The sequence below is a fragment of the Antedon bifida genome, chromosome 6, assembly GCF_963402885.1.
Source record: "Antedon bifida chromosome 6, ecAntBifi1.1, whole genome shotgun sequence".
Classification (NCBI taxonomy): Eukaryota; Metazoa; Echinodermata; class Crinoidea; order Comatulida; family Antedonidae; genus Antedon; species Antedon bifida.
In genome coordinates, this window is record NC_136231.1 from 17,723,630 (window position 1) to 17,742,443 (window position 18,814).

General features: G+C 33.0%; 1 protein-coding gene and 1 pseudogene across 1 annotated transcript; one reads left to right on the forward strand and one right to left on the reverse strand.

Moving 5' to 3' along the window:
* Positions 1–137: 137 nt before the first annotated feature.
* Positions 138–18,608, reverse strand: LOC144844423 (nuclear pore complex protein Nup155-like). Its single transcript, XM_078701324.1, has 34 exons — positions 18,466–18,608; positions 17,999–18,116; positions 17,400–17,525; positions 16,769–16,865; positions 16,523–16,686; positions 15,650–15,816; positions 15,137–15,236; positions 14,701–14,866; positions 13,778–13,875; positions 13,183–13,344; positions 12,323–12,423; positions 11,968–12,132; positions 11,288–11,398; positions 10,634–10,799; positions 10,264–10,329; positions 9,983–10,133; positions 9,610–9,676; positions 9,291–9,397; positions 9,030–9,112; positions 8,507–8,640; positions 8,127–8,186; positions 7,879–8,010; positions 7,065–7,203; positions 6,661–6,796; positions 6,352–6,499; positions 5,798–5,902; positions 5,316–5,470; positions 4,740–4,869; positions 4,039–4,152; positions 3,281–3,401; positions 3,009–3,119; positions 2,281–2,417; positions 1,734–1,840; positions 138–1,254 (listed from the first exon to the last, which is right to left on the reverse strand). The coding sequence occupies exons 2-34, from the start codon at positions 18,108–18,110 to the stop codon at positions 1,113–1,115; spliced, it is 4,080 nt and encodes a 1,359-aa protein (XP_078557450.1). The 5' UTR covers positions 18,111–18,116; positions 18,466–18,608; the 3' UTR covers positions 138–1,112.
* LOC144846690 (5S ribosomal RNA) lies at positions 11,425–11,541 on the forward strand (annotated as a pseudogene).
* Positions 18,609–18,814: the final 206 nt, after the last annotated feature.

The window sequence follows — 18,814 nt, forward strand, 5'->3', positions numbered from 1 at the left end:
ACTTTTGAAGTAAGGAAATAACAGCGAATTCCATAGATCCAAACACAAAATCCTCATAAAGAAAAATTTCCCCAAAATGCTCAAAATAGCTGTTCTGAATGCCTGATTTATTACAAATATACTACAAACAGTACATATATTTATTATGGCAAATCTTTATTATATTTAACTAGTAATCCAGAGTGTACATTGTATTAGTTTATGCCAAAGTATCTCCCTACATTTACAGAAATTAAAAATACTTTGCAAAATACAAAATAAAAAAAAAATTCTGTTTTACATACATGGATTTGTATAAATTCATAGAAAAGATGGCAGTTAATCGCAAGCGTATGGTGAAAATCTAGCACCGGGTTTTGCAAGCACTGTATGTGTAGAACATATTGCAATGCATATGTCTAGGGCACAGTGATCCTCCCTCCTATCAAACACCACTCTTTACAGCAGCCCTTTAGGCTATGGTGGTTTGAAGCTTTTACCTCCTAATTAGAAATTACTTAACAGCCAGCTACTGTATATACTGGCCTTATACCAGAAGTTGATTATTAACTATACAAGTGAACTAATTCACTATCAACTTTAGGCCTTTATTATCCTGTTGTGCTGCTGGTTAACTTAGGCTATTTTTTAATTAGACACATCCAGCGAATATTAATTATGATCAGTTGACTATTTTTACTTGACATTGTTCACCATTCATTAATCCTTTTATTCACATTATGTCATTAAATTTAGGACCCTTAAAGGGTATTACTGTATTAGCAACACTGTTCACTGTTTCATTATCTTATCTTCTTATCTGAAAGTGTATCTTAATAGTATAAATCATACTGTCAAATTATAGAAACAGTGTTCATATTTCGGAAAATGATCTTATAATCTCGTAGAGCATAGCTCATTGGCGAATGTACCATACTTTTAGTTGTATGAAAAAATGTCTCTTGTCTCTTGCGGGATTCGAACCTGCAACCTTTCGTTTACAGGGCGAGTATCATACCACTAGACCACAGAGCCATATATGGTATTATCACAGATTTTCACCCACCAGCTACATTCTCTCATACAACAAACGCCCTTACAATCAGTGGAGGCTATCTTATTAGTATTTATATTTACAGTAATTTATCAAGTTTAGCTTGTAATTGTTTGAATCTAGCCAGCATTGCTTGTACCGCTTGCCTGTGTACAGCTGTGGCTTCCAACTCTACTTTGTAACTTGCAATACAGTCCAAGCAAGTAGTAATAAAAGAGCGTCTGCAAAACAAACAAATAGGTAATAAAATAGAGAAAATGACGTCATTATACCATGCAATACCATTCTATTGCCAACAGCTGCCAAACTTGATTTTGACCAATCACAAGCAATGAATTATTAAACAGTCGCATATCATTGGTCAACTCGCTTGCGTTACATCTACATCCCCGCATTGCGTCTCTAGTGGGAACCACGCTTTAAGCCATACTTTTAAAAATATAAATGCCAATCAAAATACTTTTTCATTGATTTAAATTAAAAGTATATATATTGTATAAAAAAATATTGATACATTAATTTAATATGAATAAATGTAACAAAAATTAATGATTGATAAGGTAAAGTATTTTTTAATTCACTAATACAGGATATTACAATTTAATTACTGTAATATTCAATGATGAACTAAATAAATGCTAATAACCATCACCCTCATCATCTAAATTAAAAACTAAACACAACAAAAACACAACTGTACCTTTCAATAGAGAGCACCAATGTGGGGGTATCAGCAAAATGGTTTAGCAGTGAACATATAACATTAACCATATGTAGGGGACTCTGAGATGTTTGCCAGAAAAGATCCTGCGAAAAAAAAAATAACCCAATTTTCTTCAGAATCAACATTAGAAAACATCTATGAGTATAAGACATCTGACTGGTTTTAAACACAATCTTGAGTGACAAGTTTAGCGTCAGAGCAGGTTCTTTCTAAATTGCACATGAGTACATACTGTACATACAAATTGTTAAGCTATGTCTACACTATCAAATTAGTTTGACAAAAAAGTATGATGTGCTCAAATATGGTAGTGATATGCCCAAATATGGTAGTGATATGACATCATCATATCCATATATAGGCACATCACATTTTTTTGTCACATAAAGTTTGATAGTGTAAAGTTTGAGTTTTTTTATGCACCAGTTTTACTTATACTAAATTATTGCTTCTTCCAAACCAACAAAATAAGAGCCATGACGACCAAAACAACAGTTATGTACTGTACAATTACAATATATACCTTAGCTTTATAATGTCTGTCATATATCTGATGAAGTTTCTGTAGTGGTACATTTACAGCAAGAAATGCTTTGAAGACCCACGAGATAGTTAGCTGCAACTCAATGCTCTTCTTTTCCAAAAACAGGATAAGGAAAGCTAAAAGAAAAACAATCAGTTTACATAATGCATGATTTAATATTACCATAGAGGTACTAAAGGCTACAGTAGAGAGTAGGTGCCAGCTATTAGTTAGGTTTATGAGATATCCCCATTAAAACAATGACAATGGTTGGCTTTGTAAAAATAGTATAAATGTGTCAAGTGTCTACATGCTTCTTTTTAAGATTATATATTGTTTGAAGGTTTGCATGGCGAAATCAAATGTTGATATAAAGTTTGCGATACACCACGTACATTAGTTATGAAAAGAACTGTTGAGTTTCTCAACGTTTCGATCAATATGCTTTGATCGTCCTCAGGTGAGAGAATGCAGACAGTCCAGGAAACTGGGAATATAAGCTCAATAGGGTGGGACTGGTGTGAAGGCGTGGTGTACCGCAAACTTTATAAATACATTCTTAAAAGCAATTATTTTTTGGGTACAACTAAGGATGGTAATAAGAGCATACTGTACATGGACAATATCTACATCCTAAATTCCACAGGACCACTCTATGTCCTAATAATGCTTGACCACTAATTATGTTCTCATGTCTCAATTTGTGTAAATTGTATTATGGTACTTACATACAGGGAAATATCGTTCTGATGTTTGATATTGTTTCCCAAGAGAAACAATTTTATTTGTTAATATGATGACTTGGCTTGTTACTGGTTTATTATTTGCTTCCTGAAATTCTGCAACAAAAATAAGTCGACTAAAAAAACATTTCCTTATTATAACTTTAATACTCACATTTTAGGATTCAATATTTCATTCCTTATATCAAGAAAGTAACATACATCTCATTTACATAAATTGTGTAAATAAACAACATCTATAATAAACAACAACAAACCTTTTTCAAGAATTTCTTGCCATAGTGATTCTACCAATAAGGGTTCATAGTGACCAGCACAGTGGACAATACTTAATTTACATTCGGACAACTGGAATACCTCAGCATAATCACCATACAGCTAATAAAAAAAGGAATACTAGATGTAGTTATTTTATGCAATATTCCAAAATGTGGTAAGCAATGAGGTACAATTTTTGAAAGTTAACTAGAGTTAAGCTCTGTCTACACTATTCAACAACATTTATTTAGAAACAGTTCAAGAAATAAAAGCAGCATACATTAATTACAATAACTTAAATGGTAACATAAAATAAGAACTGTTTCTGGGATCAGAAAAAGAAGAAGAAGAACTTGTCAAATACCAACCCCTAAACAAAAACAACAAGAAAATGTGACAAAAAATGTGATGTCATATCACTACCATATTTGGGCATATAACTACCATATTTGGGCACATCACACTGTTTTTGTCAAACTAGTTTCATAGTGTAGACAGAGCTTTAGACCTAGGGATTAGGCATATGAAATCCAGTTTTCTCAGTAGAAACTTTCAAACATCAGTTCTATAGTGATGCGCCTGACAAGTCTATTTGGCTTATACTGATAATCTAATCATCAATATAAACTAACTAAAACATGATGCATGCAAGATACTACTGTTAGTGTTTTTTCTAAAATTGGAATTCATCCTTTTCCTCTAAAAAAGTGTACAACAGCAGCACTGTAACTTGAGACAGCTAAATGGAAAATCTAACCTTTGTAATGTCCATGAGTTGTGCACTAAGTTGACTTAAAGCTTCCTGTACTCTAGGATCTTGACCTGGAAATTGGCTAATAGCTTCAAACACTTGCAGCTGCAACCTTGCAACCTATCAATACAAATATAAAAAAAGTTTCATTTGTATCATATTAAACAAAGGTTCTAAATACAGTATACAAATTAGAACATTTATTTTATTTATTGACAAGAAACCAAGTAGCGAACACAAAACAAATTTACAAATCACATTCAGAAGGATAGACGTTTACAAGGACATGCGTTACAATGTGTAGCAATCTGTAGGATATAGTACAATAAATTGACATGATGACAACATGTCAGCTACCTTCATGGTAATGTTGTGGTGTTCTCAAATGTATCCTTAGGCAAGATAATTTACTTACGTTTGCCTCTCTCCACCCAGGTGTATAAATTGGAACCCGGTTAGATCAAGACACAACTTTGTGCTGATTACTAGCTGCGTTATGGCAGTATGTTTCCATACATGCTTGATCAAAAAAATGACTGGGGTAATAATGTTCAGCACTTAGAGGTTTCACAACATTAGGCACTATATAAATCCAGGATATTATTACTATTATTATTTACATAATAAGTTTTGAAATAATGATTTTGTCTTATATATGTTATTATCAGTTTAACCTAATGATGTAAATAATAATAAATAATACTTACTTCCATTTTCTCCTCTAATTCATGCAAGAATTCTCCATCAGTTGCTGTAGATGTTATAAGGTTACTGCTTTTGGCACACATGATTGCCCTTGATGTGTACTCAATACGCTGTTGTAGTGTCAAATCAGTGCTGAATGAATAAATAGTGTAATATTACATTATCGAATATAATATTAAAACTGGAAAACATACATTTTTGGGCCAGTCTTTTGGGTAAAAATGCATTTTGTGCACAACACATGCCATTTCAAGCATGCTTGCAAACCAAATTTGCATTTTTAAAATATGGTATATCCAAAAGCCAAAGAGTATCCACAGACATCAAAGACATTTACAAATCAAGAAAACAAAACTCTGTCTACACTATCAAACAAGCTTGACAAAAAAATGTGATGTGCCCAAATATAGTAGAGATATGCTCAAATATATTAGTGATATGTCATCATCATGTCCATATTACATTTTTGTTGTCACATAAAGTTTGATAGTGTAAACGGAGCTTTACAAGTAATCTTCAATATGAACTACTTTTGAATAATATGCTTACATAAAATAAATAACAAAAGAACAATATACCTATGTCTATCAGCCAACTTAGCCAGGATTCGGGCAGCTGCAGCATAGTTGTTGGTTTTTTCATGGTATTTCCACAACAGGTCTAACATCTCTAGGTTGTCAGGATTATAGTTGGCTGCTCTCTTAATGTATGGTTCAACAAATGATGAATTTATCTATCAAATGAACACAATTTGCATACGTCAATCACTGGATTCAGAACTAAAGTACTCCACACACAGTCTAAAGCTCTGTCTACACTATCAAACTAGTTTGACAAAAAAAGTGTGATGTGCTCAAATATGGTAGTAATATGCTCAAATATGGTAGTGATATGACATCATCATGTCCGTATATGGGCACATCACATTTTTTTGTCACATAAAGTTTGATAGTGTAGACAGAGCTTTACATGTCTGTTTTTCACACGGATTGGAACAGTTATTAAATTGGCATGGCTGTAATGTATTACAACATTCTATAAATGACATTGTGGTTATTACCTGTAGAAGACGGTCAGTGAGCCCTCTGGCAACAAACCAGTCATAAAGAGCAACGTGAAAGAGTTCATCATCAGATTTTAAAGCACGTTGTAGCATGTCTTCAAACTGGTTGGAAATACAAAATAATAATACATATTAGGAATGAGTAAAGATTTCCGAAATAACTTCGAACAACTGTGATGTTATTTAATTAATACTCTCTGCAACTGTACTGTGTGACGGGCAAGAATTTCTATCCACAAACTGTCAGTTGTTCTAACGACATAGACTAAACACTGCAAGGAAATTGCCCCAGCACAAATGACACAAGTATCAAATCATAGTTTAGGGTGAGAGTACAAAAAATGTGTGGTACAGGCATTATCTCTTAGGATACCAAGACCCATCAAATGATGTCAATACTCATTTGCGCATTGTATTTTATGATTATAAAAATAAATGTTGAATTTGACTCAATCATTGATGAATTGAAAACAGAAAGTCACCCAGAAATCAAGAAAGGACTTTTAAGAATCAAGTTAATTTACAAAAGAATTTAAATATAGAATATTTACATAGAATGCAGCTTCATCTCTGGTAAGTTTCTTTGTATCAACTGTAGGGGCTGGGCCTGGTCTGGAGGGCAGAGGTGATTCAGCTAACGCTTGACTTGCATTTAACAGGTTCTCAAATATATCTGTTATGCATTTATAACACTCAAGCCTAAGAAACAAAGAAAAAAATACACAGAAACATACATTAAATTTTAAAAATGACAAAGTAATCACAATGTGAACTTGTGTCGACATGTTTGTGAGCATAAAAAGTAGTAACACTTTATATTTTGGTAGTTGCCTGTTTCACTGACATAATATTGTTAATACCTTTTAACAAATGCATCCATTCCTTTTTTCAGTTCTGAAGGCTGACCATTCTTGTAATAGTGCAGAGCAAGGTTCTGAGGATCACGCTTCGTAGCAGCCGCCAAGCATAAATCTATTACTCCATTGTAAAAATGAGCTGCAAAAATAAATTTTAAATATTTCTTTTAAATATGAGTGTTTGATACAGTATCTATATTAGGATTGTTCACATTAATGCAAGAATTTGACAATCTGCTAAACGTAATGAGATAAATATTCATTTGTTTTTATAAAGCACACTCAGTTTAGAAAATTGTGCAGTGCCTTAAAATTGTGTGTTTTAAGATAGAAAGTGTTGGCAATATAAAGCAGCATATTATTGTTACCACATTCCTATGATTAGAATTACTATTAAGTATGATTACCTTTGTGAAAATCAGCACATATTGAGACCAGATTAAGAGCATGGCTGATCTGTTTAAAATACTGCAAAGAATCTCTCAAAAGCTGGTCTTTGTTGGATTTGGTCTCGCATTCTAGGGCAGCACTTAACATTTCGGTCGCCTAAAAGAAAATTCAACAAATAAACTTATTGTCTGTACCGTAAATTAAGGATGTGGGAGACAACTATTTGTAGCATTGAAAAAAAGAAATCTGTCATCTATAAAACCAAAATATGCAACTTCATCCACTGATTAATGTAAAGATTCAACAGCAATAGAAATTATAAAATAATAAAATACCAATTAAATTTATAATTAAAAATTATAATTACATTTGATATTTTCTATACATTATTGTTTGTATAATGAATCCAAAGGCTTACTGAAAAAATGACAATGTTGTGTGTATATCAGTGGCTGGATCTCAATGGAGATACAGATTAGGTAAACCAGCCAGAAAAATTAGCAGAGCTTTCGGGCAACACTAGCCTTCATCAGTGCAAGTGAGAGTACTTGGGACAAAAATGAGAATATTAAGCAGACAAGTGCTTGAGTGGACTGGAATAAAAGAAATAAAAACAAAGGAGGCACAGGCTGGTGAATAGAGGGTGGAGAGAGTAAGAGTGGAAAACAATGAAAATAGCTTGGTAGATATAAACAATTTTGGAATGGAATTGATTATTGTTTGTATATATATATATATACTGTATGTCCTGCCTTTTAAAATTTGTAATGATTTGTTTAATGATCTAGCAAATACACTTTTCAATTTCTGAGAACAATACTGATTACTGACCTTTGAACAAATGGCATCATCAACTGTGTACAATGTTGGACAGACGTCTCGCAGTTTTTGACTTATTGCATCAGTGGTTGTATTATCACCAATGTAACACGAAATTAAAGCTGATATCATTGAACTGCACATCTGACATTATAGACAAAAAAAATCAATTTAGGATTCTATTTTATATAAAATTTATCTGAATACTTAAAGGGATTTGATATAGTTAATTGTATTGTATAATAACAAATTAATCTTACTTCTTTTCCATTGACAACCAAGTCTTTAAACGTCATTTTGCTGATTCTCTCTTGGGCATCCTATAAATACAAGTAATATCATTTCATCTGATGAGTCACTCAATATTATTTATGTTCTACTCCACTCATAAGCCTAAATGAGCTTTATTTTATAAGCACAAAAAATTATAGTTTGTCCAGGGCAGAAATAGTATATAAATTCATTTTAGCTGTCAAAAGTGGGGAGCACACACATCCCAAGCGCAACTTCCCTGAATCTGTTATCAATCAGGTATCCATCCTGTACATGGCAAGTTTCTCATTGGTGGGTTTGTATGAAATAGACAACAAAAAACAAGGCAAGGAAGAACAAAGTGACGAAGAAGAAAAGATAGTTATACCATTATAAGGTGGCTGGCAACAATGTGGAACTGATGATCACAGAGTAACTTCCACAATGCCAACACCTCGCACGACCTTTTCACAAGCTGTTCCAAGTCCTGCAGTGCTCGCTTCTCAGCGTTTACAGCAAACACTGAAATAAACAAAAAATGTTCATGAAATTATCTAGCATATTATATTGTTAGTGACGCAACAAAGTGACACTAACCGTGAAGTGGTTTGATTCAGACACAGTTTTGTAGAGCTTCACAAAACGCATAATTGTTTACACGCATGTAAATCTAGACAATTCAGCTATTAAAATGTGTAGTCATAGTTTGGTATAATGAACTAGTACATGAAGCCTAAACATTTGTGTTTCTTTGTAAAAATACAAAATATATTCATGTGCTTAGTGTCTGTAGTCATATTGGTGTCACTTTGTGGCATCACCGATGATATAAATAGTTTAAACATCATATGATTAGTTTTAAAATGTTTATTTTCATTTCATTTGATTAGAGAGATAGCTGATAAATTTACCTAACAGTGAACGTTGTTCCTGTTTGCTTTGTAGCCCCAAAACAGAGTCTGCTCTTCCAAGTCCAGAGGTCTGATCTTGAATACTGTTGAGAACATCAATAGTCAGAATTAGAACAGAATTTTTAAATGCAGAACTTATCAAATGTATATCTGAACCATGTTTGTGTGTCCTGTCCTGTTTTTAATAATTGATCTGATTGGGATGAATTATCTATAAGATTGTTAATAGGTATAAATCAAAGTGTTATAAATACTAGACACCTTTGTGAGATATCAGAAAACTGTGAATGCTTGTCAAGAAAGGTATTTAAGGAAAGGCACTCGGCTAAGAACCACGAAAGATCTGTACTGTCTTGCGAACTGTAAAACTGAAACAAAAAGAAATTACTACCATAAGTGAAAAGGTTCATCTGGATCTCCGTATAGTATTCATAACATTTTTTTTTCTTTTGGATCATCCAAAAGAACAATTTTAAGAAATCACTAAACTATTAAAATTAGCTCTTATGAAAAATGATGTATATAATTAAACATGGGTGCATCTATAGTAGAGAGTGAATATGTAGTAAAGGAAGCTTACAACTATTTTGGCATCCTTTCTTTTGTTCATTCTGGCTTCATGTACAATCTTGCCATCCCAAATAGGCCTAAAAAAAAATAAAAATAATCATACAATATAAAGAAAAAGGTAAAACTGATCCAATTTGTTTTTTAAGGGCCCAAATTTATTTGCCCTACAATGCATTCTGTTTGTAAATAACAAAGGAAATTGTAAATAACTCTTAAGCTCTGTCTACACTATCAAACTAGTTTGATGTGCTCAAATATGGTAGTGATATGCCCAAATATGGTAGTGATATGACATCATCATGTCCATATATGGGGCCGGGCACATCACATTTTTTTTTGTCACATTAAGTTTGATAGTGTAGACAGAGCTTTATAATACTTACGATAACAATCTAGAAAAATAAAGATACAGTCCTTTGAATTTGCCAGAAAATTCAATGTCTGGATGAAGGTCACCACTGGCAGCTCCTTGATACGCAGGTGATCTTTGATAGTCTGTATTCAATGGAGTAGAAGCTAAACCAGGATGTATACCTGTAATGTAATCAAAACATACATATAATAATATTAACAAAGTCAAAACCCATTTAAGGCTAATCTGTGCTTTTGAAATGTTAATTACACACTATCTCCTCCATCACTACCACTACCAAAATAAAAATACCTGCAGCTGGAGTTGCTATGTTTGAGGCCTGAAGCATGCCTTGGCCAGACACTGGTGTAGTAGATGCTATGAATAAAATAACAAATGTTAAATTTCCAATACAAAATAAAATAATCATTATGCATGAACTGATTTATAATGTATAATACAACTAATGAGCAGTGGCGTAATGCAGGTCTGAGGCCCTGGTTTAGGGAAACTAAGTGGCCACCAGCGCTTGAGGCCTTTTAGCCTTTTTAGACATATTTTAACGCCTTTTTGCTCAGGGGCCCCCCCCCCCCCCCATAAGCTCCGGGGTTTAGCCAGGTTTAGCGCTCATAGCCATTACGCAACTGCAAATGAGAGAACTAAATTAATTAAGAGTGCTTACTGAAAGATGGTCCGATACCAGTTGGCCGTGCTGTATCAACCATGCCCTTAGCTCTAGGTTCACCACCATACCTGAAGAAAGCCTGAGCAGCCCATTCAGACACTTGCTGGTCCTGGGCTACCCGTGAACATGCCAAAATAAGACAACTAGCACATGCTTGATCAACCTAAGGCAAAACAGAATTATTAAAGTTTGTATAGCTGAGTTGAGACAAATTTTATTTTAAGTTGGGGACCACCTTTTAATATAGGGAAGAAAGAAATATATCATACAAAATCTTGTTCTACTGAATACTTTTAGGTAAAATAAAACAACTCCAAATGAAGAGACAGAAGACATTTTGAGAATTCAATGTTCAAAAAAAAGAAAACAGAGTACAAAATTCTCCATAACTCAAGAAAAAATATATATATATATAAATAAACCGACGCCACATAGTCACATGGTTAATACAATAACTTCATCCATCTACCTTGTCGATTGGATGAATAAATACATTTTGTGACCATATTGCCTGTCCTCCCCAACCTGCACAACATGCCATACACCACCTTACGCTGTAGTTCATAGAATGAGCAAATGTGGTTTTCTACAAACATGGTGCTGGCACTGCATGTTTGTAATAGTTTTAATGGTTAACTTATTTGAACTTACCATGTGTAATTTGAAGAATGACTGAACCATGTTATTATCTGGTCCTCCGTTTGTTACCATTAACTGTCTGAGTTGATCAACAGGTCGAAGCTTGTTCACTAGATAACTCCCCTTCAAGACAAATTATTTATTATTATTTTTACGGCCTTACCACGTTGAACACCGGTTCTAGTCAGATCACCAAAGTTAAGCAACGTTGGGCCTGGTTAGAGCTTGGATGGGAGACCATCTGGGAATACCGGGTGCTGTATATGGAGCTGGGGTCCCATTAGGCACTGCTGACTCTTATGGCAGCCCCTGCATCTAGTATCTGCCTCAGACAGATTGGCTTATGCCTCTCCTCTGGTTAAGGTGGGCACTGGACGATTGAAGCCTTTGGTCAATGTTGGGACCAGCCAAAGGTGCTTTAAACAGTCCTGGCTTAGTCATCATTCAGATGAATGCAAGACTAATTGACATTGTTGTTTACGACAGAAGTCGGCCATATATATATAAGACAAATTATTATTGACATCAATCATAATGCAATATAGCAATTACTATTTTTGTTTTCTGAACTTTGACTTTATTATCCATAAATAATGAAAGTAAAACCAAAGTTCTTTATTAATTAGACATTTTCTGACATATGCCATTGATGTTCGTTTTGAATTATTTTTATGATTGATATAGAAACTTACATGTGCACTTAGTACGACAAATCTTGTAGGTAGTTGTCTATGCTGACGTACAACCAAAGGTGGATCTAAAATCGGGTCTATGATTGATGGTCTTTTAACCTTTGTAAGTGACTCTCCCTTCATTTCAGCTATAACCCATGCATGGCTGTCAATTGGCAGTTTTACCTAATGGAAAAATAGTAATGATTTATTTCCACTGTTAGGTTCTATATAATCTTTATAATAATAAATAATAATAAAAAAATACATATGGCTGGTTAATGAAACAAGCTTGTAATGTTTTTTCATGTGTTTTTTATATAAAGAGTCATTATGACCCCAATACATTTTTTTTTAAAGTACTCCAAATTCTTACATAGGTTTCCATGAGTTTTTGTTCAAATGGGAAAGCATCTGGACTTATGCACCAAAGCACATCACTATCTTCTGTTTCAGAGGCACAAAGAAGAACAGTTCCTAAAATGAAACCAAAATAATGACATGCTTAATATATTTTCCAAATTACACAAACCAACAGTGGTGTTCGTATTAAACCAGGTAAGTTTGGCATGAAATACACAAAAACATTTTCAATCCTATTCTGCATTTTGTCAATGAAGAATCTTAATTTGATCATGCATTACACTTTATTCTATTACTTATGCATAAATTAAAAATAAGTTACAGTGGAGAATTCAAGGTATCATATTATCATAATAATTATATATAATTTCAAGAAAATATAATTGACAATGTGTGTGTACTGTCGGTGCGGACAGGCGAACAAGCGCCGTTTGGTGGCAGCACTTGACACAAATGGACCCTTAGGGAAGAAGAAAGTTTTTGTATGTGTTGTCCACACCTGTGCACAATTCAGCTCAGTTAGGCTGCATTACAGGTTATTCCCCCAAAAACATTTGTTTTTATCATTTTTAACTTTTATACAATCAGAATGTTCAGATAGCAATTGTATTTTTAGAACACTTTTATTATAGCATATTTTTTTATGTATTTTTCTATATTTTTTTTGTTATAATCTCGGTTTATTGTATTGACAGGGGCTGGTCAAGCACATTACAAGATGACAGTTTTATTACTTTTGCTTTTCCGCTACTCCCCTATTATACTTATATGTTTTTTTTGTTATGTAGAAAGATTGAAAATATAAAAAAATAAAAAATATTGACATCCATACTTAATTCTTATTGTGGATTCACCCTGATGTTAAACGTTTACCTTGTGAGAAGTGTGCTGCATGAACATTGTCTGGGCGTTGGTTAGAATTAGCTGTGAAACCTGGTGGTAATCGTACATGAAGCAGTTTTAACATGCATGGCCTAGAATCACTTACACTCCTATTGGCCGCGAAAACATTTGTTGTCATGTACAGCCGAACTCCTGAAAATATAAAGTCAACCTTTTGTTTTAAATTTTGTTTATACTTCTATTCCAAAATAATATATACAATTAATTTTTTGATTTTTATACATTTATTTTTAAATATGAAAATAATGTTGGTACTTCCTGGTACAGTACAGTATATACATGCAACTCGGGTAATGCCAAAACAAAAATACTGAATTTTATTTTTTATTTATTTATAAAAAACAGGAACAATGATCCCACTTACAGCTAGGTGATGTTATATAAAAAATTCAAAAGATTTAAAACACCCACCAGCCACAAGTTAACGGGAAACATAGCAATGTACACGGCGTTTAAACATACTTAAAGACTCAGAAAACAAATCAACTTCAGGGAAATTAACAACAAAATCAGTTTAAAATTTAGTTTATTATGATAATATAGGATAAATAATGTGAATTGCTACCTGTATGTGTAACAGCCACAACATGCAACATCCTTGAATCCTTCTGAGTTAAAGCTGAAATATGTACAATCTTCTTAAAATGTGAATGATCTATCGACCTGTAGGAAAAAGTGATGTAAATTAAAGACACTTATAATTACCAAACAGCGATAAAAGGTCACAATTTAGAAGTTTAAAATTACCAAACAGTGATAAAAGGTCACAATTTAGTTGTTTATACTGCCTACATATACCGTACCAACGTCTGTACCGAATTGGTTGCAGAACTTGGCATAACAAATCAAAATTTCACTTTTTGTACAAAGGTGGTAAAATATTCGTCCAAAATTAATTTTATAAGAACTTGACATGATAATCAAAATCATTAAAACAATATTGCTATTTTAAGTTATTTTGTTTAGTTTATCATTATTTCCCTAAGCCTAAGAGGTTAGCTTTATGGAGTAAGCAGGAGTCAAACTAATGCCTGTAATTCAGTTAGGCTACCAAAAGAGGTTTCCAGAGAGAGTGAGTGGCCGAGCGGTGGAACCGTAATTGCGTAGCCATACTCATCGGAAAGGGTTCAAGTCTTACTCGCTCCATGGTTCTGCTGGTAGAACGAGCCTTCTCGGTTAAGGACTATAAACCATAGGTCCAGTGTACACATCTACTTCATGTGCACTTTAAAGTAGGGGGTTATCCCGGTGTACTAGTACATCACAGACACTGATCATAACTGGGCCCTCTGGGTCAATTCAATTCAACCATGTGCGACTATACTCAAATGAGTTTCTGCACAGTATAAGAAGATGATGATTCAGTTAGGCTATCAAGACAGGGTTCCAGAACTGTCACTTGACTTATATTAAAGTGACAGTTATAATAGGTTTGGCAGGACTATTAGCATCTATAACTGTACATTCACACTGTTAGTGCTGTCTTACTGTGCAATGGCTCTAGCTTCCTTTATAAGTGTGTTCAGATATACTCTTGAGATTAGGCTCATTGTTGAACAATCTGCCCCTAGGTCATAGACACACAGGTTGCTGCATTCAGAGAGAGTGTATAAGATATGACGGCTATCATCAATTGATATCTGGACAATTGGATCTGAAAGAAATGTAGAATTTAATTTTGCTGAAACATTCCTATTCAATATACACATGCCTACTCTATTCATTTAAATAAATTATGTGATCATACATCAACCTTTTTTTCATGCAATAATATTTCATCATTTTACAGCCAAGGAAATTTCTCTCACTCTCTCTCAGAATTTTGGTATTGTCAATGGTTAATTTATGTTATAATGGCAATTAAGCAAACAAATTTAAAGTATGTTTATGAAACCTTTATGGAAAAAAGAAAAAAAAACTCTACCTTCATCAGAAAAACTCAATATGGAAGGTATTAGAAATGATAATGATGTTTTACTGTGGTTAACCTTATAACACTTTCGACTAAACCAACCATCATGGGCCTAAAGGGTAAAGGAAACACGATAAATAATGTTATTTCTACACTAAATGATTAAAATAAACACATCAGACACATAGTATCTAAGTAATGTACAATTAAAATAAAAAAAAAAAAATTTAAGATGGTTCATATACATTTATAAATAATTCAGTAATTTGTACTTGTAGTACAATTCAATATAGTAAATAAATCAATTATCCCATTTTGAAAATACAGACATTCATACAATGTTTAGCCTAATATCTCTTAAGCTCTACACTATCAAACTAGTTTGAAAAAGAAGTGTGTGTGATGTGCCCATTGGGCACATCACACACACTTGTGATGTGTGATAGTGTAAACAGAGCTTTTTAATGTCATTCCTGAAAATTTTACATTTAAAATTAAAATTTCAGAAAATGTTTAAATACTCACTTGATAAACAACTTCATAAATGCAGCCATCTTTGCCAGCAAGAAAGATTCGGCCGGAGGCAGTACCCATAATACTCAGCATGTACACATTGTCAGTCGGTATTGAAAACAAAGGATCAGGTAATAGATGCATTTCAGCCTCGCCATAATAATTATCTATAAATTCACCTATAAAAATAAATATTTAAAATATGACTTGAATGAATATTTAAAATATGACTCGAATGAATTAGGAGTAAATTTTCAGTTGAGTTGCAGCTAGTTAAAATTCAATTGAAGATGTTCTAATTCTGCAGACAGACTCATCCAGTATATTGCTATTATAAGTTTAAATAGACATTATCTGTGTATAGCCTTTAATGTCTCGTATGTGTTTAAATGAAAAGAATAGATTCTCTATAATGATAATGCTGAAATGTTAACAATATTATGAAAGACCCCACTCATCCGTTACATTACTGTTATAACTTAAATAGATCAGGTATTAGGCTACGACCTCCAAGAGCAAATCTTTGTAGAACTAGAAAATCCTTCGTTGTAAATAGCATTCATATTTTTAATTCTAATGTAAGACGATAATGCAATTTTTAAATAGTTTTAAATTTTTAACAGTATTTTTAACTTTTTATCTTGTATTTTTAATCTGTTATAATACTGCACGTTTTAAATTGTTGCAATATTGTTGTTTTAATCTACCAAGCAAAGTGAATTTCCATTTCTATGGACAAATAAAATTTCTTGAATCTTGAATGTTGTAATTGTTGTATTTAATGATAATTGTTCATACTATTTTCCCTTATGTATGTATTCTTACATATGTATACTACTGATAGAAATAATAAATGTTTAAAGCAGTTATAAAAATGTTAATTACCTTGCTGTGGTTTAGTGAAACTAACTCCAAGTAGAGCAATTTTCACTGGTGTGGTAACAACCAACAGAAACTTGATGTGTGGCTTAAAAATACCTGGTTTAGGCTCAACAAGTCCAGCCGATAGTATAGTCTCATTCAATCCATCAAAATATGCAAGATCCCCACTACATGAGAAATCAAATCAGACAATTATCATATTGGAAAACGATTTAATTTCTGTTTAAAAGTAAATTAAACAACACCTACCCATCCTCATAGTTCCAGACATAAATATCACTATCAATGGATAGCCATGCTCTGCTAATGGTGGGGAATACACCCATTCCACAGTTACATTTCATATCTGGTGCAACATTAAGGTATTAAACACACACATCATTGCTTACCAAGTAAGATACGATTTGTGGCCTTATTCTAATTAGATATCTATTACTTTCAAAAATCTGTAAAACGTTATCTATTAGCCATTTAAACAACTTACTTTTGTTATGCTCAATATTTTATCTCTTTCTGTTTTTGACTTATTTTATTGTTTAATGTTTTATACAGTATTTCTTTTAAAGTATTTTTGCATATTTGTATTGTAGGGGCCCTCATGAGACAAGCTACATCTTCTAGTGCAGGCCCCAGTTATTGTCAAATAACTGAATAAATGTGTATGAATGAACAGTACTGTAAACTACAATCCTATCGTGTCAAATACCAACAAAAGGATGTCAAGTTGTTTAAGATAGATGTACTTATTATCATCATTCACTGTTATTTTAATAATTTTTAATAAAACAGTATTTCATTCATTGAACTCTTTTACTTCAGTCAGCGAAATGTACACATTTTTAGAAGTTGCTTGAAGATATAATTATAATTGGAAGGATACGTTGAAATTGTTCAGCAAGATCTGGTGGAAGGGGAACCCGTTTTACTGTACTCAGCTCAACCAGATGTGATAGACTAACACTCTCTGAAGCAGATGGATAATCCAAATCAGAATTCCCACTCACAACTGTAAAAACAAAACATGCATTATAGAAAGTTGAACTTTTGTTAGAACAATGAAATATATTATTTGTGTGAAATAAAGTTTATGTGTACTTTTCCATTTTATTTTGATTTTAACAATATTTTACGAGGATATTAGTCCATCCAGCCGAAGCTGATCATTAGGGGCCCTCATAAAAATACCATTTGACAAGTCATTCATCATCATCTTCCTATACTGTGCAGAACCTCGTTTCGAGTATAGCCGCACATACAACAATTTAAAATTAAATAGAATTTAAACAAATTAAAACAATGAAACAGTACATGTACATGTCAGGAAACCGTGTTTATTTATGTAAGGTTACGTTTATTTCTTCACACAACATGACAATAATACAGAACAGTAAAAACGTTGTGAGGAAGGCTTTTTGTTTGTTTTGTCTGAAATTAATATATTTTAATTAATCAACTTTCAAGTATGAATATAAAACTTACAGCCAGATGGAAGTAGAGTTGCAAGTTCTTTAAAAGATCTGTCCTGCTGTATAGAGCTCTGCACATGTTGCGACGATGAGTGGAGGGTGTCATCGTGATTCTGGCTATACATGCTGCTCTATTAATATTATAAAAAAATTATAAAACATACAAAAATATTTTAAAATAATACATTTATGAACATAACAAATAGTTTACAAATAAAACTACTAATACTAGTAAAATGGGTAAGCTTATAATTATATAAGGTGCTAATGCATTGGAGAAAAGGGGGAAACAGACTACACACTACTGTATATGTCTAGGCCTACTCCAGCCTGCCAGCGTTATGCATGGGTCGATCCCCACAGGCTACCACACTACGTTTCCTGCCTGCCGACCAGTCCGCTCAACTTCATTTATTTAGGCCTACTAGAAATCCCTAGCCTAAAAAGGACGGATTGCCTTAATGATCAATAACATCATACCTTTTCGTATCGTCAATATTGTGATAATAATACCAGAGCTTATGTTTTAAAAGAAAAATAACACAAGTTATTGAAAAACAGCAATTATAAACAGAAACTTGCCGCTAAATCTTGGCATCCATGGCGCGCACATGCAGCAATTCATTCAACTAAAAGTTTCAATTAAATGTATGGAGCGCCAATGGTGCCTTCTTCATTTAGTATTGTATTTTGTAAGAATTTGGTATCTGTAGTCTTCAAGTAAAAATATATCAATTACTTTCACTATTTTGGACAACCAACAAGACATACACAAATCAGTGTCACTGTTGGATGAACATCGCTAAGAGTTGTACAGTAAAATAAAAGT